The sequence below is a fragment of the Anabrus simplex genome, chromosome 1, assembly GCF_040414725.1.
Source record: "Anabrus simplex isolate iqAnaSimp1 chromosome 1, ASM4041472v1, whole genome shotgun sequence".
NCBI lineage: Eukaryota > Metazoa > Arthropoda > Insecta > Orthoptera > Tettigoniidae > Anabrus > Anabrus simplex.
Window position 1 is genome coordinate 926,672,880 of NC_090265.1, and position 20,775 is coordinate 926,693,654.

The window sequence follows — 20,775 nt, forward strand, 5'->3', positions numbered from 1 at the left end:
TGGCTTTTGATATTGATGTTGAATGTAAAGATGTGGTTTTAGTGTGATGTGCATAATATTCTCTTTCACTTAAATCACTACACTGAAATCCCACATCTGCACTTGCAACAGTAAGAGCAGCACTATCACTTCAGTAGAACAAATGTATCGTAATTACTTTTAGCAGAGGATTTGTGACATTGCTGATGGAAAACATGCTCATGGTGTTTAATTTTGAGTATTTTTCCTCATATTTCCTTGTGTTACCAAGTTCCCCCATTAGGACTTTAATAGCTTATTATTCAGACGTCTCTTGAGGTAGAATTCACCATTTTGCATGGGAATGACTCGGACCACTGTTATTGTGATGAACGATCTGAAATCTGTTCAGAGCGCTCCAGGTCAAGGGTGACCCTTGTTAGTTTGAATTGTAGCGCATTGCTGTTGGCCGAAGTCGCCGCTTGATTACCAGATAGTGGCTTCTGTCTGGAAGGGCATTATCTAAGGTTATCAACAACATAATATGTGTTATTACATAAAGAACAATTCCATGAACTGAGACGATAAAGAAACTCATCGCCAGGGCTGCAAACTGGATCATTTTTGTCCCTACAGTTTGGTGACATACGAAGTATTTTCGGCGAATAAATATTAATTTCATTGTCTGACGAGGCCCCTGGTGTTATTTAGGCAGTGTAAAATTCTCAATTACAGTTTCTAAAACTTCGCCATTATTAATGTTTTAGACAGTTGCTTCGACCAGATCCAATCTGTTCACAAGTCTAATGCTACCATTACTTGCCTGGAATAACATTTATTTTCTTTAGTCCGGCTTCATGGCTAAATGGTAGGCGTGCTGGCCTTTGGTCACAGGGGTCCCGGGTTCGATTCCCAGCACGGTCGGGAATTTTATCCATCATTGGTTAATTTCGCTGCCAACGGTGGCTGTGCCGTCTTCATCATTATTTATCCTTATCATGACGTACAGGTCGCCTACGGGTGTCAAATCAAAAGACCTACATCTGGCGAACAACCGAACTTGTCCTTAGACACTCCCGGCACTAAAAGTCATACGCCATTTCATTTTATTTTATATAACAAACATTATCACCAAATTATTTTCCTCCTCAAGCCTCTTTAACTAACGATACAACCAAGAAAACAAGCGTTGAACATAGTGATTGACAGCCACGTGTACTTGGTGCTTATGAATATTGTCTGATAAGCTGTAAATGATACTAATCTACGCCTGGAGTTATAGCTACCAGAAGAAAAGCGCAACTTCCAAGATGTGTACGGAAATTATAAGGATCAAATTGAGCCTATCATACTTACACGACTTGTGTCATACTCTTTTTCTGTCCCACCCCACGTGGTCAACCTGTCCTCTTTTCTGACTCCTATAGTGTTAGATTTACAAGGCGCATATAATAATATTAATAATTATTTATTAATAATAGTTATGATCCGTTTCCTCTTTATTCTATACGTTCATTCTTCGAGAAATCACACCTCTTCCTCTCCTGATCGGCATTACGTTTAACTATTAATCCTGGTGTTTTGCCTTTTAAACCATCAATTATCACCATCACAAGGGCCATAGCTAATGTTTTAAAATTCGATCATACAGCGTGGATTCACAGCTCAAAACGGTAAGATAAAACATGTTACCATATTAATGTAAAACTATAGCTTTGTGTTCAATTTCTCCTGCTTTATTCTTGAAAAGCCTATGGGCAGTCAGCGTAGAACGTTCTTATTGTACTATTACACAAGTATTAGAAGAAACGACCGGATTCGTTGACAAAAAGGTTTTTTTCCTATGGCAACATTGTTCTCTACAGTATACATTAAGTACAGCTTCCCTTAAAAACAGAACGGATTTTTTAATCTCATAAGCAATCAAAATAGCAAAACTAAAATGTTCCTAATGAGCGAAGACAGGGATAGTTTTATACACAAGAACCTAAAATCGTACAACTTCCAGGATGAAGCTGCAAGTGCTCAGGCAGAATATATAAGAAAATGTGTATGCGCAGGTTGAAATAATAACATATTATTAAAATTATATTAGAATGCAGGTACTTATCCTGCGTGAGTCCAACACAAGTTCCGAAATTGGATAACCAATAGGACATCATACTCTCCAAATTAAGAGACAGAGTCTAGTTACCTGCGAGCACGTTATCCGTTGACGTTCATCATTTGGCGTTTCAATAGTCGGCTTGCAACTATGAGGTAAAATTTCCCTCTCTTGTATGTGGTTCAACATGATCTCTTTACAAATCACTCATTCAAGCAACAGAAATATAACACAGTTTACCCGAAAACAAGCTACGCAACTAGTAAGAATTCAATAACTACTATTCTAAGAAACCTTTTGCATTATAGACAAGTGCTGATATTTCCAATTGTAGTTCACCTTCAAACGTCTGCGACACTTGATCGTGGGAAATCTGATCTACGCTAGACGAGTATTAATATAAAGTCTGGTTTATACGATCTCTTGCAGTCTAAGGGCACTGCCAAATGAAACATTCCATTAGAAGTGCTATTTCAGCGATTAAGAATGGCATGATTACATTCTTTGTGCCTATCAGTGAGTGTAAAAAATTTATAACAACCTGTGTTACTGTGGTAGCTTGCAGACCCGTAGAAAACTTACACTTGTCCTTGCACGACACATGGTTCATTGACACAACTGCACTGACGAACATGAACAATTATGAACCTACGAAGAGACATGCCGACTAGCAATATGATGTATGTATGTATGTATGTATGTATGTATGTATGTATGTATGACAGATATACAGTATATAAAAACATACAAAAGCAGAGAGACTGAGAAACTTCATACACAGTTATATTTTAATCCTGTATCCAGGCCTGTATCCAGTCAAATGCCTCTCTATTTCCCTCAAGACACTCAGACTACTCACTTTGCGGAGAAGTATCAGTCACAGCTGGGGGATCGTATTCCACCTTTTTCAAACAAGAGGACTTTGAATTCGTCTTAATCCACGGCCAATTTTTTGTACTGTTGAGTGGAAAAGAATCGTGCGTATGTTTCATCTCCTCTTATTGAAAAGTTGACTTATAACTGTTAAAACTGGCGTTCTAATTCCTGAAGATTTTGGAGGTCGCTGTACGTATTTGGTTGGCGACAGATCTGGAGACCTTGCAAGGCAACAGACTAGCTCAACAGTACGTATTCGAAAGTATCCCGCTCAAATATGGAGGGATGCATGATATCGCCCCACAGCTCTGTGCTACAATCGATTACTGCACTACCACGACATGACAAATGTTTATCATATCATCATCTGATGATTGCATCTGGGCATTTTTGGACTCATTTACTTTTCCTCGCTGTACAGTATACACTCGACCTAAAACAGAGTGGACGTGATGCGAGACCTTCTCCCAACAACTTCGAAAACGCAACTCCTATCGCTATATTATACCACTAACTGAATATTGTCCGCATCTGTGGTTTAGTGGTTAGTGTGATTAGCTGCCCCCCCCCCCCAAGGGCCTGGGTTCGATTCCCGGCTCTGCCACGAAATTTGAAAAGTGGTACGAGGGCTGGAACGGGGTCCACTCAGCCTCGGGAGGTCACTGACTAGAGGGGGGGTTTGATTACCTCCTCAGCCATCCTGGAAGTAGTTTTCCGTGGTTTCCCACTTCTCCTCCAGGCAAATGCCGGGATGGTACGGTACCTAACTTAAGGCCATGGCCGCTTCCTTCCCTCTTTCTTGTCTATCCCTTCCAAACCTCGCATCCCTCCCCCCCACACACACACAAGGCCCCTGTTCAGCAAAGCAGGCGAGGCCGCCTGGGCGAGGTACTGGTCATCCTCCCCAGTTGTATCCCTCAACCCAGAGTCTGAAGCTCCAGGACACTGCCCTTGAGGCAGTAGATGTGGGATCCCTCGCTGAGTCCGAGGGAAAAACCGACCCTGGAGGGTAAAGAGATTACGAACGAACGAACTGAATATTATAAGACATATCAAGCCTTTCTAATTAACACTTCCTCACAAGTACTTAATTTTACTTGTGAAAAATTACGCATATGGGTACAGGAAACCTATTTCAAAGTGTTAATTATTCAAGTGATTTAGCTAGAGTATTGGCAGCGCGTCAAGAATGCACTCCCACGAAATTCTTCCTTTTAACTTGCTACTTGTCTGCGGTTACTCCACTAGTATCAAGACCATAACCACTACTACAGAATATGCATAATGAATCAAAAATACCTGAACAAACGGTGGGGACGGGTTCCTCACAGCAAAACAAGAAAAAACTGTCCTATAAACATACACTCACCGGGCGAGTTGGCCGGGCGGTTAGGGGAGCGTAGCTGTGAGCTTGCATCCAGGAGAGAGTGGGTTCGAACATCACTGTCGGCAGCCCTGAAGATGGTTTTCCGTGGTTTCCCATTTTCACACTATGCTATAACTTAATTAATATCATGGCCGCTTCCTTCCAACTCCTAGCCCTTCCCTATCCCATCGTCGCCGTAAGACCTATCTGTGTCGGTGCGACGTAAAACAAATTCTAAAAAAAAAATAATAATCTTGAAATACATCTGTTTTAAGTTTATTATAACGAAAGTATGTTATAATAATTCATTTTGTGAGATAATCAAGTGATGCTAGCGATAGCCGGCACTGTGTGTGCATGGTTATCGCGACAGATCCATAACCTAAAAATCGCGTGTTCGATCCCGGCCGAAGTTGATATTTGCGCGGTAGCAAAAGCATAACTCTCCATATCGTTCATAGTAAAAGAGTATTAAGCCGTTCACATACGTCAAACTTTAATTTGGCAATGCGCCAACACCCGCATTCTGTTTCCTATCCTCAGGTGTCGCCACTATGACAGTGCCTATATTAGGTGTTGGCTGGAAACACGTACTCGAGGTGGAACATTTTCTTTGAGTTGCTATGAGCTGAACATATCCTACGAGCTGCCAAGGTCCAACAGGCAACACTGTAAAATGTTATTTCAATCATATCTCCTAAACGAAACATTTCTGGTGAATATTTAAGAACATTTTCTCCCTTGTTTTGGTATGACGAACGCCTCCACCGGTTGTCCAAGTATTTCTGATGCACTCTGCTGTATGTGAAACCTGGAACGAATGCCTTCTCCATCTGTATCCCCCGTAGAGGGCTAATCAATACTGTTTACAAAATACGTCTCCTTCTTCTTCTTGTTCCTCTAATGCTTTTCCCACAGCCGTGGAGTCGCAGGTGCAAACTGAGTCGCATGTGTGGATGTGGCCCTGTCATACGGCCGAATACCCTTCCTGACGCTGACCTCATGTGGAGGGAAGTATTTCTATGGTGGTTGGTAATGTGGTGTGTTGTCTGAATACGAAGAGGATAGTGTTGGGACAAACACGAACACCCAGTCCCCGAGCCAGAAAAATCAATCAGAAGCGATTAAAATCCCCGACACAGCCAGGAATCGAACCAGGGACCCTCCAAACTGACGGCCTCAATGCTGACCATTCAGCCAAGGAGTCGAACAAAACCTGTCTTCAGCTTATTCCCGTTATTTCAGGGGTCGCTGGAGCAACCCATACTCATTTTTTGTTTTGGCCAGGGATTTAAGAGAACGGAAGCCCTTCCTGACGCCACGTGACTTTTGAGATGAAAATCCCGACCCACGATTGACGGGATTCGAAATTCCTCCGGGTGGGAAACCGGCAGCTAAGCCACTGAGCTAATCTCGCCCCCCCCCCCCCCTGTTTACAAAATACATGGTAATACGTACTTTGTTTCGCTACATCTTCTGATCAATTGAGGTTACCAAGTGGATCAGGTGTAGTGTGTCCGACTCATGATTCTAAGTTTTGAAGACAGTCACAAAAGTCGGCACACCGTGTCATTAGCATGTTAAAAATATGTTGTGGCGCACTCAGTGCCACTCGACAAAATTAAATTCAATCACCCACAGTATCAGTCCAGAAGAATTTTCCTTTCGTTGGTAGACAGCAGCATAATTGGAACGTCCAAATTGGCAAGCTGGTCATCTACATGGCACCACTTCAGGTCTGGAACTTGGTAGCTGAGGCGATACGATTGTTGTTGTTGTTGTCATCGTCGACATTATTATTATTATTATTATTATTATTATTATTATTATTATTATTATTATTATTATTATTATTACCGAATTTAATATTGCCTAAATATGAAATATATACAAACTACTGAAACCAAATGTACATTAAATATCTCGGCGGATCAAGTGAACCTAAATTTACAGCAAAGATTTTCCTTTTAGCCATCCTTTTTCCACATCAGTTACCCTCACAACTAACTGGAATTGTATCATTCAACTTCTCACTTGTGCCGGACGCGGCCTCTGATGAAAGTGGGAGCTAGGAACCCTGTTGCACTGCGGTCTACAAGCCCGGAATATTCAACGGGAGCACAAGCTGTTATGTCCAGTGTGGACCATTTTAAAAGTAATTTCCAGCGAAATCAGAACTAAAGGAGAAATGATACATGCAAGCACAACAAATACACACGAAATATGATTCACAAGAATACTAAATTTCAGGCTTAAACATATTTTATTTTACTCTTGGGATCATGGCGTGTAGATTGTCCCCTCATGTAGGCCTACGTATTGTATGTAGGAAATTCATAAAATGCATTATAGTATGTTATCTATAGTGACGATGCATTCGGAAATAACTGCAGTAAACCAAGTGATCTGGCACGTGATACGGGCTGCGTAGCTATGTACTTGCATTCGGGAAATGGTGGGTTCGAACTCCACCATCAACAGACCTGACGATGACTTCCCGTGATTTTCCATATTCACACCAGGCAAATGCTGGGGTTAAGGTAGAACCTTAAGGCCACGACTGTTTCCTTCCCTGTCTTAGCCTTTTTGTTGGTGTAACGTTAAACCACTAACAAACAAAAATAAACGGGCTCATCTCAGTATGCTTCTATAGTTGGAATATATTCCATAGCAATTTCAAAGAATGCATGACCTGAACCCAACTGTTTTACGAACATAGCGTCTTAATGATCAGCAACAAAATAAAAAATCACAGTAGTAGCATGGAGTATGAATCTTAAAACAAGGATTCATACAGCCTCACTATGTTTACAAAATTATTTGTACTGGTCATTTTCTCATCAACAACCAACGAACCAACTAACCAACCAACAAATTGCCCATACAGTGTTTCGGTGATGCTGAAATGAGAAAGGGCTAGGAATGGGAAGGTAGCGGCCGTAGCCTTAACTGAGGTACAGCTCTGGCATTTGAAAGGTGTGAAAACAGGAAACCACGGAATACAATCTACAAAGTTGCTAAAGGTACGGTTCGAACCTACCCAATCCAGAAAGCAAACAATGAAACTTCAGAGGTCAATGAACTCTTGCATAAGATGTATATTTTCTTTGAACATTAGGACTCATATCTCCCCTTATTATGAAAAGCTATCCTGGATGAAAATCGACAAACTAAGAAATCTACATACTGCGACAATAATATTTCGACTTCTGAACGAATCTACACTGGAATACCTATCCTTAAATTTTAACTTCCTCTCGTATATCCATGGACATAATACCAGATCGACTTCCACCTTTATAATACCGGCTAATCACTCATCTGTATACAGCCGCTCATTCCAGGTGTCAGGGACACTCTCCCTGTCAGTATACGTAATAGCACTTCAATAGCCTCATTTAAACGGTCTTGTCGAGACTTTCCCTCAATTCCTGAACAGCTTGCATGAACGTTAGAATGAATCAGTGCATGTATGATTTAATGTTATTGTTAAGTAATGTAGATACAAACTATTATAATACTATTTTATTCCATCAATTTAGGTAATTTCGAGAGACTGTATAAAGTGTTATTTTTCAAATTATATGTTAGGCTAATGTAGATACAAAATATCAATTAGTAACAACATAACTCTTATAACACGATTTTATTTCATCAATTTACGTAGTTTCTAGAGACTGTATACAGTCTTATTTTTCGAATTGTGTGACTATGTACTGTATGTTATGGTTAAGTGTAAGCGAGGGCCATGACCTCTAACTTCGCCACATACAAAGGCATAAAATAAATAAATAAATAAATAAATAAATAAATAAATAAATAAATAAATAAATAAATAAATACATACATACATACATACATATAAATAAAGTTGTAGGGGGTTCGCTGTCTGTAATTTCGATTGTTTTGCCAATTTTTCAGATATTTATCCGTTTTAAGTCAACTCAAGACCGAATCGGAGGTTTTTATTGCTCGTGTATGTTTGTCTGTTTGTCTGTTTGTTCCACCATCACGGCGAAACGGCTGAATAGATTTCTACCAAACGTCACATTTAGAGTATACTCATCGCGGGGAAGGTTTTGATATGCATATCATTTTAAAATCTTTGAACAGACGGGAGGTTTATAGGAAAACCACAACATTTTTCTTTCAGTTTCTCTTATACTATTTATTTTCTGTAAAATACGTGGACTGCACTGAAACGTCTCTTCATTATAAACAACCTTTGCTATGTTCATAATTTAGCTTACTCTTCAAATGATGGTGAAAATTACTATTTTCTGCGGTATCATGCTCTGTATTGAGTGACCGACAGACCGACAACGAACCTGCAGGTTACCATGGCAACGTCTCTGACTGCTTGCCAGCACGGAAGTAACGTATTGCCATTTTCGTCATATTCCTGTAAATTCGTGGTTGTTCCTTGGGTAGAAAGCAGGAGAGACATCAATCGGCCACTCTGCGGGATATTAGCGGAATATCGTTGGAGGTCATAACCGTCCTCGAATAGCTTAAGTAATAACACCATTAGTCATCTTCTTATCTGTTTACCTAAGAATACCGGCGCCTAAATTTCTCCTCTGTTACCGCTTTCTTATATCCATAACTCATAGCATCACAATTTATAGAGGGCCATTTGATTTTCCCATACATCCACTTGGTATTTACATATTTGTCCTATGCGGCTGTCTTCACTTATGATCCTATTTTCTATTAATTTCAACTGTCTTAACTGTATTACTTTCTTCCTTAATTACTCCGTATGTATGCGAGTGCTAATCCCGACACCAGGACACTCTTTTCTGTGAGGAAATATTCCAAGCTACGCAAATGTGTAACTTTTGGTCCCGGAAAATATCGAAATATGGATGCAAATTTAATGACGGTGCAGACCTTCCTTTCGGGATAATTGGTGGGTAAACGGTAAGTCGTATTACGAAACAGATAGCATAATCGCCGTTCTATTTTGGAGATCAACAACTTTTGGCCCTATGACTTATTGTCGGGTTTCCATTGTTGATACGTTAGATAGTACTGCATTTCTCGGTTATAATCAAATCTTTCGAACTCGACAGCGACTTGCATTACGAAAAAGGGCATGTCTTTATAATCAAAATTTTCCATGTCTGTTATGAATGGCAGTTGCCAAGTGAGCCTGCCGTTATAGCAGAAACTCCTGAACTCGATTGTGATTGGCAGTAGGAAATGTGGCCTGCCATTATTCTCAAAACTTCCCCAATGCCTACCTTACATCGGAAACAACGTATTCCGTCCTCCCTGTTTTGTTTCTAGGATAGCGCTACGAGGCATGCAATTTAATATAATCTTACTCACTGCCTTTACAGTAATTTACGGAGAAATCCGTATAAAATGGAGAATACCGTAAGCGAAGCACAGGTACTTTTGCTAGTAAATAAATAAATAAAGCAACCTTACAGCAACCTGCCTGGCCGAGGTGGTAAAGGCGTGCTCAGTTCGCCCGGAAGGACGTGGGTTCGAATCCCCGTCAGGAAGTCGTAAAATTTGAAAAACGAGATTTCCACTTCCGGAGGTGCATATGGCCCTGAGGTTCACTCAGCCTACACCAAAACTGAGTACCAGGTTAATTCCTGGGGGCAAAGGCGGCCGGACGTAGAGCTAACCACTCTACCCCCATCTAGTACCGAGGTTACGGATAGTGGAAGCCTTTACTTTCAACCCCTCCAAGGGACTTTGCTTTGCTTTACAGTCACAAAGTCAGATACCGGCAGTCATGTTACTAAGAAAAGGAAGCCTACGAAGGGGATAGTAGCTAACTTTATACAGCTATAGCTTAACGTGTTGTTATCTCACAGAATTTAAACCAGTATAAGAAATAAATTAGCCATAATTATTTTAAAACTTCCTTTCCCTCGCCTCTGCACAAGGCAGAATTTATCTGATGTTAAATGAGAACGTAAATCATGGACCAAATCAAGATTAAAAGCAGTAACTCCTAACGCTCAATTTACAAGCATTTTAAATTAAAATGCAAATAAAAATAGAAATAGGAAGTGATAATACTTTCCTTTGGAACATGCAATGGATCCTAATCCACACCCAATACTCCGGAATGTGCGTCCTTCTCAACCCCATCCCACAGTGTGGTAAACATTTCCGACAGAAAGGGATGAGTTGCAGCGGCATTTCTTAGAATCCTACTATTGGTTTTACGTCCCACATATTACTTAAAACGGTTTTCGGAGACAACGGTGCGCCAGAATTTTGTCTAGCTGATGCTTGTTGTTTAACGGGGCCTAACATCTAGGTCATCGGCCCCTCCTTTTTGTCTAGCAAGGGTGGTTCGAATACCGGGAAATGTACTGACACGAGGCTCATGTATGTGAGCACCTAACTGAGCTGGGATTGAACTGACAGTTTGGGCTCAGGTCACAGCTTTTACCGTCCAAGCAAAATGTTAAGTAAAATACTAAGCTCACGGGACAAAAAATTAGTCACCCCTGGAGAAATCATTACAAACATAATTCCATTGCTTGTAACTCCGCCTCTGGACTTGATAACCGCATGGATTCGGTTAGGAAGTGAGTCCACAAGGTAGTGCAGTTACGTCGCATCCAGGTTAAGCCAATCGCTGAAGACTTCAACGCGCAATTCCACCAAATTGCGGGGATGCTGATGTCGGCATTTTACCCGCTGCTTAAGCATGTCCCCCCACTTTTTCAATGAGCTTCAAGTCAGGTGATTTTGCAGGCCAATCGAGATGTAATAGGGTGCGAGAGTATTCAAAAACCAGTCACATATGCGTCCAGCCCGATGAATTTTGCTGTTGTTATCTTGAAAAATCGGGGTATCAATAGCATACTCATCATGCAGATGTTGACTGACACCTGACCATCCAGAATGTTTAAATAAACATGCTGGCTCATGTTACTGGTCACCTCCGTAAGCGGGCCCATTCCATGACAAGAAACCCCACCCAAAACATCACAGATCCACCTCCGGCTTGAACACATCCAGGATGAAATGGTTCATTTGACCTACGGTGCACTCAACGACGTGCGTTATTGGAATACAGCCAAAAACGTTATTCGTCAGACCACATTACGTTCCTCCGTGGGGCCGATGACCTTGGATGTTAGGCCCCTTTAAATAACAAACACCATCATCATCACGTTCCTCCAGGCAGCTACTGCCCACGTTCGATGGTTTCTAGCCCATTGAAGACGCGCAGTTTTATGTGCCTGTGTGAGCAATGGCCTCTTGCGAGGTGACCGACTCCAAATGGTTATTGCATGCAGTTCTCGTGGCAATGTTCTCTCGGTAACACGTTGAGATGGACATTCATTCACTGACTGCAGCAATTCCTATCGGGTTTGGATGCGATTTTGATTCACAAGCCGTGAAACGCGCCTCGGTCCCTGTCGGTCAGGATCTTTTTCCAACCACAATTCTGACGTCGTGTTTCGTGGTCGCGTGTAGTACACCACTTCTTGTAGACACATTGAACAGTTGGCTACGAAACATCAACAAAACCAGCAAATTCACGCAGCGTATGGCCATGTGTACGGCCAAATTCGATTGTCCCTTTTTGCCACTCTGTCAGATCCTTAAATCTACCCATGTTGACGTACACTGTCCGCTTGAAACATCATTGCCTCACTGATCGCTACTGCCTTATACTCACGTAGAGGCAGTGCGCGTGCGGTTGAGCACGGGACTCGTTCACTGCGCCATCTACACAGGCTTAACGATCCATCTGTGCGTGCACACTAGGGTACGTAATTTTCTGTCTGGTGAGCTTATAAAAATTGTATAGTAAAAATATAGTAAAATCACACCTGAAATGTATCAGAACAAAAATACAAATCCTGGGGTGGATTAAGCCACACAACATTTGGTTTTTTTTAATAAAAGAACAAAGGCGGACATGCTTGTCCAATTCAGATTTGTCACGAGAATCCTTATCTCATGCAGATTTGTCAAATGAGATTTTGTACAGATACTGATCACACTATTTTGGAGACGTGGCTAGCTGAGTACGTCCATTGACTAGTAACAACAGGTATACCGTAATCAGTCTATATAAATTATTTCACTCCATGTAATCGTCACATTTTACAATTCATGTGTTCCATGTCGGAAAAAAAAAAAAAAAGTCATTTATAACAAACAATTACACAGTTGTACCAAGCTACTTTAAGACAGCATATTGCAGCACCTTCCAGAAAGGCGTCTCTAGATAGTTTCTAAGAAACGCCAAGTGTTCTGGGTCAGTAGCAAGGTGAGCATTCTATCAAGATATGTATGCGTAATATATTGTGTCTATTCTTTCCACAAGCAACGTAAAAAGAATACAGAGTTCATCTACATGTGTCAGCACTCTCAAATCAGGCCTTCATTGTAACAAACGTTGTCTGTTCTGGACGTACTTGCGAAACTTGGATGCAGTATGTCTCTAACGACTGCTCTATCATTAGAGGACATTGCTTCCTACGTTAGGAAGCATAGCCCGGCACAACTGGACGATGTATTTATTGAAGACAAACCCATCACAACCAGACAACGTGATACATTCTACACCTCAAAATGTATGTATTCACTATTTCCCATTACCTGGACTAGGATAGAATGTAGATACTGTTAGGCACCTTAAAACAACAATCATCATCTTCATCATCATCATAATCATCGTCGTCATCATATGGGTCCATTACTGGTCAGTGTCTTGGCCCCTAGGGTTGGGGAAGTCGGGTTCATTCTCGAAAGGATCATGGATTTTAACCGTAAATGCTGTCCGGCTCCATGGCTAAATGGTTAGCGTGCTGGCGTTTGGTCACAGGGGTCCCGGGTTCGATTCCCGGCAGGGTCGGGAATTTTAACCTTAATTGGTTAATTTCGCTGACACGTCTTCATATCATTTCATCCTCATCACGACGCGCAGGTCACCTACGGGTGTCAAATCAAAAGAGCTGCATCTGGCGAGCCGAACTTGTCCTCGCACACTCCCGGCACTAAAAGCCATGCGCCATTTTATTTCATTTACCGTAAATGCTTAATTCCCTTGGCTCGGGGTCTAACTGCCTATATTAGCTTCAACATTCCCGCAACACACAGCACCAGACATAGCTTCACATACACAGAAGACCCATAAACCATCAGCACAGAGTCTATATCACGAAATTATTATCATCATCATCATCATCAATATTCATAATGGAATGAGGACCTGAAAGTACCTAGAACTGCACAAATGGCTGATAGCGGGCAACGTCGCCCTCACGCTCAGGGCCATTTCCCTCTCGTTGAACGTTAGCCACACAGTAATCGCAGCCCCTCCCTCTCAGCTGACAGAATGCAAGGTCCCCAGCTCAACAAAGTGACCGACAAATCCAAGAAAAATACCGCCTATCCTGCGAAAATTTTCTCCACATCTACCAAAAATTTTATAGAGAAAGGTTCCCGCGTTTACACATGCCGGCTGCCAAAATTTTTAATATGTTCGGTACCACCTACCTGTGCGAACAGCAGTTTTTTAGAATGAAATTATGTCAAACCCAGATCCTTTCTTCGATGTCAGAAGTTCGCCTCAAAAACTGTCTGAGACTAACCAGTGCGCGGAACCTGACTCCAAACATTGAAAAATTCATCTAACTAAAAAGATCTAGACGTCTCGAAGCCACCCCAAATAAATGTGGCAAATACGTCGGCACTTAATTTGGGTGCCATCCAGTATTATAATTCACAAACACAACATCAGAGAGAGGGAGAGAGAGAGAGAGAGAGAGAGAGAGAGAGAGAGGTTGCTGCTCGTTTTGCAATGTACCTCCTGGAAACATTTTCATGGCATGCATAGGAAAGAGACAGTTCGACTAGACCTCCTCGTCGTTGGCAATCAACGGCGGAGAAGCCGTGTCTTGTGTTTCTTCCGTCCATTTGCCGCGGTGTGGCCCGCATGGTAAGCATGGTTCACAGCTGCCCGTAGCTGTTGCCCTAGGCTACCCTCGTTTCCCAGGATTCCTTTGTTCCGTCTAGAAAGAGGAATTTTCTTTCCACAGTTATTAACATTTATTAACATTCTAGAAATGAACTTTCAACGTATTTAGATTACAGATTATTACCAACTTCTAGAAGCTAAGAAGACGAGAAGACTAAGAAACTTCTTCTCTTTCCAGTTCATACAGTACACCACTTTTAGAAGAATTATCTTCCTACTCAGGAATTCCACAAGGATCAAATTTGGGACTTTTTTTCTTTACATTTTATTGATGATCTCCCAAATTGTGTAAGACATTCCAGCTGCTTACTTGCTTACTTTATGCAGATGATCTGAACTTACATAATCGTAACTCAACAACAGAGGACTGCCAACTTGTACAGCGCGATAAAGATAACATCTGCGAGTGGAGTATTTAGAACAAACTAAAATTCAATATTTCTAAGTGTGTAACCCTTCCTTTCTCAAGAGTCAAAGTCCCAGTAACGTTCACTCGATATTAGGGGAGAAATTTAATAAAGTCGTAATATACAACGACTTTTTTATTATATCTATATTTACAGTTTGCTTTACGCCGCACCGATACAGATTGGTCTTATGGCGACGATGGGGTAGGAAAGAGCTACGAACGGTAAGGAATCGATCGCGGTCTTAAGGTATAGCCCCAGCATTTGCCTGGTCAAAATAGGAATGCAGCTACGTGATCCAAACCACGCAGCCACTAGCTCGGTACCTTGATATATTATATGATGCCAAGTTAACATTATGAAGTCATATTGAAAGAATAGCTAACAGCGATTATAAAATGCTAGGATTTGCCGTACGTAATGTAAACCATTTAATATAATATCAACATTTATTACACTCTACAATACGTTAATACGCTCTAGACTTGAATACGTTACTGTTATAATGAACCCATGTAACAATAAAGTTACCGAAATAGTGGGGTCCAGAAACGTTTTCTGGGATTTCTATACATGAGAAAATATGCTGAATTTCATTTGAATGAGAGCTACAAGTGTTTGTTCACAGATGCCCATTTTAAATATTTTAGATCACGTACGGATTTATGGGATATAATTATGAACAAAGTGGTAAAGAGGATCCATATAATTCGTACTTACCTTATTAAAATTCAATGTCCCGCAGGCGAAAACACGGGTTTCACATACGTTCTACGGCGAAAAATGTGAAAACAGCCAGTCACAATAACTCACCACTTTACAGAATATTCAGCAAGTATAATAGCATAGTCGTGAACAGAATCAAACTTGATTTTGGCCACAAGAAGCAAAATGTTGTCCATCAGCTCAAGTTCGTGATCCAGACACTAACGAAAATTGGAAATGTAATCAATAGTAACTACGTTACCAGTAATTATTACGCGAAGCTGTTACCATCCTAGCCATCGCAATGTTCATTTCTACGTGTTATACCAGATTTCACTATCATGATTAATACAATTAGTACATGTACTGTTATATTTTGAACTAGCTGATGTACCCGTGCTTCGCTACGGGATTCTCAGAAAGACTGTCTTTGTGGTACTCCTAACTGTAGTTAACTTAGGCCATTAAAAAACGTCAGTAGGAACGTAGGGATTAAAAGCAATGTTATCACATAAAATACTTGCTCAAATGAAAAACACACATTTTCTCAATTTTAATGAACAGTACTACGGTGCCGATCTAACAGTCCAAAATTCCAGTGCTGGAATGACCAGGCCGCAGACAGCCGTGAGCACTCCTCAGCCATTATTCCGTCAAATATACACACTGCTCATTCCAATGAGTGCCTCAGAGTTCGAATGCTATGAGGAACCAGTGTGTTACGTACCAGTAGTATCAGAAAATTTATGAGCCAGAGGAAGGGCATGCTAAGGAAGAAAGTTATCTAACTCCCCAGCTATTTCCCACCAATATTCAGGCAGGCTGTTATACTCGGTACGACCGGGCGAGTTGGCCGTCCGGTTAGGGGCGCGCAGCTGGGACCTCGCATCCGGGAGGTAGTGGGTTCGAAACCCACTGTCGACAGCCCTGAAGGTGGTTTTCCGTGGTCTCCCATTTTCACACCAGGAAGTGCTGGGGCTGTACCGTAATTAAGGCCAGGGCCACTTCCTTCCCAATCCTAGCCCTTTCCTATCCCATCGTCGCCATAATACCTATCTGTGTCGGTGTGACGTAAAGCAAGTTTTTAAAAAAACTCTGTAAACAGCAGTAATCCCATCTATCGGACATGACTGGCAACAGAAGACACAAACCACATCCCGACAAACAATGGTCAATGTCATGTTATTGTTGTTGAATGTTATGAGCTTTATGTATTGTAGGCCTTCACATTAAGTTTTCTTTAGACTCTGTGATGTTAGGGCGTCTTACGAAATTACTCCTCGCATTCACTGTAGTTCCTTATTCCACGACTTCATATACTGATTTTCATTAAATTCTGTTTACCCATTTTCTCGTGACTTGGCGCTGATATGGACTTAGCAACAAAAATCCAAATTCATGAATATTTCTGTTATAGCCGGTACGGTAAAAATGTATAAGACATAAATGATCGGAAATTTAATACTATATAACCTTAGTAATGTAGGCCGATAGGACCACTAATAACACAAATATTTGAGAATTAAATTTTAGGCCTTCCCCTAAACTACCATTCCACTCCGCATGAATAAAATTTTTATGACGTAGATTGTAGCGGCTTATTTCTCGACTTTGTATACCGATTTTCATTAGGATAGAACTACTAATAACATAAAAATTTGAGAATTAAAATTTAGGCTTTCCTTAAACTACCATTTCGTTCAGCGTGAATAAGATTATTTATGGCCGAGATTGTAGCGACTTATTCCCGGACTGTACATACCGATTTTCATTAAATTCTCTTCAGCCGTTTTCTCGTGATGCGTGTACATACATACATACATACATACATACATACATACAGACAGACAGACAGACAGCAGACAGACAGACAGACAGACAGAAATTACGGAAAATTAAATAGTGCATTTCCTTGTTACTATGGACACAACCGATACAGAAATACCACCCTTTTTAAATTCTGAGCAATGTACAGACAAAACTCTTATTTTATTTTATATATATATTTAAGTACATTAAACGCATCATGCCGTCGGATCTCCCGGCTGAAAAACCTCCGTCAATGGTTTGAACTGTCATCTGCCGGGCTGCTCCAAGCATTTATGAACAAAACTAGAATAAGCCTGATGATCGTCAACATTCGAGCCGGCTAAGGCACGAGGAGGAGGACGAGAACGAGGACGAGAAGAAGAATGAGGCGGAGGAGGAGGAGAAGAAGAAGAAGCAGAAGAAGAATACTTTAATTGGCGTCTTGTTCAATGTTATTGCGTATAATTAAAATAAAAATTGCCGTACATATAGTACATCTCTTCAATATATGTATGACATATATACTGAACACGACCTAATACACTGAAAGTTAATTTTGAGTACAACGCGGTCGTGAAAATGAAATATTCACATTCATTACCATTATTACAATCTCATCTCCAATTAGTACATCAAATAAAAAGCACCAGTAATTAAAAATATGTGATTTGTACTTGTCCAAAACGAAACAGAGGGCGGTTCACCTAAGTTGTCCACCTCAAATCCCTTCTGGTCCGTTAAAGATATGGACATTCTGTTTTCAAATTCTTAAATTGTATTAATGGACTCATAAAGTACTGTCCCTTTCCTCTTGATCACATACGTAATTACCGAGAAACATGTAGCAGCTTTGTTTTTTAATGGAAATATACTAATTCACCCAATAGAACAATTAAGAATAGAGCGACAAATTTAGTGATGTGCTTACTTTCCAAATCAGACGACTACTTTTGGAGATATTGAAGGGATTCAAATGTGTGGGTATTAAGACAGAATGCGATGTGCCACTCGCTGTGATGCCCAGTGTATTGTCCTCCTGCATGACTCACTCTTTGTTGATAAACACACATGTATTCCATAGATAGCACACTGTGATGGAATTGTGCAGTCAAAATGTTTGATGGTCAGCTACACTCGTAAGAATAAAATTAGAAGAGACGTTCACAAGGTACCGATGACCTTAGATGTTAGGCCCCTTTAAACAACAAGCATCATCATCATCATCATCAGACGTTCACAAGAAACTAAATGGACGAGTTTTGTTTAATTTTAAATTTGAATATGTTAATTCAATTTTCTCAGGTTCGCCAGTACTGAAAGAGTACAGAACTTATTATTTCAACTCGACCACTGCCTGTTGCTAACGTACATCGATCTTACAAGCTGGTTTTAATGGGGACCAAAGAGCCCAACAATAATGTTGTCCGTTAAGTTTTCATTCATTCTTCCCCATGATCATGTCATTCACTGGATTCTGAAGTTGTTGATTTCATCTCACATACTACGTACTCATGAGAAGGACAATAAAGCACTTAAATTATCTGATCTTTTTCTGATTAAACGGCAATGAAACAAAATATTTGTAACTCTGAAATGCTGTAAGCCTACATCATACCATTTTTTTACTGCGACCCCCCTCGAGATAATGGCGAGACGTATGTTTATCAACACGGCGTGAGTCAAGCACGAGAACTACGCGCTCAACCTCGAGAGTGGCGCATCACTTTTTGTCTAATGCCCACACATTTGAAACCCTTTATTATCTTCAAAAGTGTCCGGCTCCATGGCTAAATGGTTAGCGTGCTGGCCTTTGGTCACAGGGGTCCCGGGTTCGATTCCCGGCAGTGTCGGGAATGTTAACCTTAATTGGTTAATTTCACTGGCACGGGGGCTGGGTGTATGTGTCGTCTTCATCATCATTTCATCCTCATCACGACGCGCAGGTCACCTACGGGAGTCAAATCAAAAAGACCTGCATCTGGCGAGCCGAACTTGTCCTCGGACACTCCCGGCACTAAAAGCCATAGCCTACGCCATTTCATTTCATCTTCAAAAGTACTTGTTGGATTTGCAAAATAAGCACATCACTGAATTTGTCGTTCAATTCTTAATTGTTCTATTGGGTGAAATTAGTATATTCCCATATAAAAAGCGAAGTTGCTAACAGTTTCTTGGTAATTACGTATGTGATCGAAAGGAATGTGAGAGTATTTTATAAGTCTCGTAATACAGTTTAAGAATTTTAAAACAGAATCAGAATATATTTGAGGTGGACAACTTAGCTGAATCACCCCGTATAATATGGTTCAAAAGGAGGAAAAACTCCGTAAAATATAATCGGTGTTAAATATAGTTTAAGATGTACCTTACACATTACGATCTTTCAGATGTTCTGAAAAGACGACTAAATCAATTCAAGAATGACAAGACTCTGCGATAGCAATGAGCCAACGGCCTGCAGCAGTGAAAATGAAAATCCACAGCCTGTTTCCAGTCATTCGACTGGGTCAGGAATGGAATGAATGAAGCCCCCACCTAGCGGCGAGGATAGTAATTGTGCCGGCTGCCGAAGCCTGTCGCACTCCTCTGGGGCAATGATTAATGAATGACAGATTAAATGAAATGATATTGGAGAGAGTTGCAGGAAAGAAATATGACAGGGAAAACCGAAGTACACGGAGAAAAACCTGTCCCACCTCCGCTTTATCCAGTACAAATCTCACATGGATGACCGGGATTTGAACCACGGAATTTGAACCACGGAACCCAGCGGTGAGAGGCCGGCACGCTGCCGCCTGAGCCTCGAAGGTTCTGGGTGTGCAGCAGTATGACGTCGCAATTAAGGAGCTTCGTGAACGCTTTCTTACCTCGTTTGATACATTATATACAGGCCTCGTTAGCGAACAATCGAACTCACGTATTTCCTAGTGAAATAAACACTTCTTCACGCCTCAGCCAGGTAACCTCCAACAAAATTAGTTAACACATAAATTATATTTCTCTCTAATTTAGGTACAGAGTGCTGCTTCATGCAATGCCTCTTGATTGTGTACTTCAGAGGAAATGTATTCACATCGTACTAATTAAGAGTACGCTATCGTTAACCGGGAATGTAGGTAGTCTCCTTCAATTTCCCTTCTACTTTAATTCGTCCCGTTAGAACTTTGGTATCGGGTCCAATGAAAACGTAATCAGTGGTGTTCATTCTTCAAGATCCTTCCAGATGGTATCCCAATTTGTGAACATCGGAGTAGACTAGTAACATCATCTTTAGTCAATACGAGAGATCATTCTTGAGCTCGGAATAAGCAGAACCATCCATCAAACAGCCTGTCCAATATTTACCTGAAACAAGAGAAAGAAAAAATAATCTATTACAACTCGGTATGGTATACAGAAAAAAAAACTGACAAGCTTATGTAAATATCGTCAAAGACCGACCGACCGACCGACCGACCGACCGACCGACCGACCGACCAACCAAGCAACCAACCAACCAAACAACCAACCAAACACAGAAACAAACAATTAAGGAATGTGCCATAGACTGTCACAAATGCAGATCACTGTCTCAATA

The 20,775-nt window shown here is 40.9% G+C and overlaps 1 protein-coding gene across 2 annotated transcripts in view; it reads right to left on the reverse strand.

The window, feature by feature from the left end:
* LOC136874895 (beta-1-syntrophin) overlaps positions 1-20,775 on the reverse strand; it is a 317,046-nt gene that overhangs the window by 102,807 nt on the left and 193,464 nt on the right. The window contains exon 2 of one of the 2 annotated variants that reach the window (XM_067148602.2): positions 20,028-20,543. The exons of the other annotated variant lie outside the window; for it this stretch is intronic. Within the exon in view, the coding sequence (XP_067004703.1) occupies positions 20,473-20,543 (71 nt within the window). The 3' untranslated portion in view covers positions 20,028-20,472. Of the gene's footprint in view, positions 1-20,027; positions 20,544-20,775 lie in introns of those variants that run through there. 2 annotated transcript variants of the gene reach the window in all.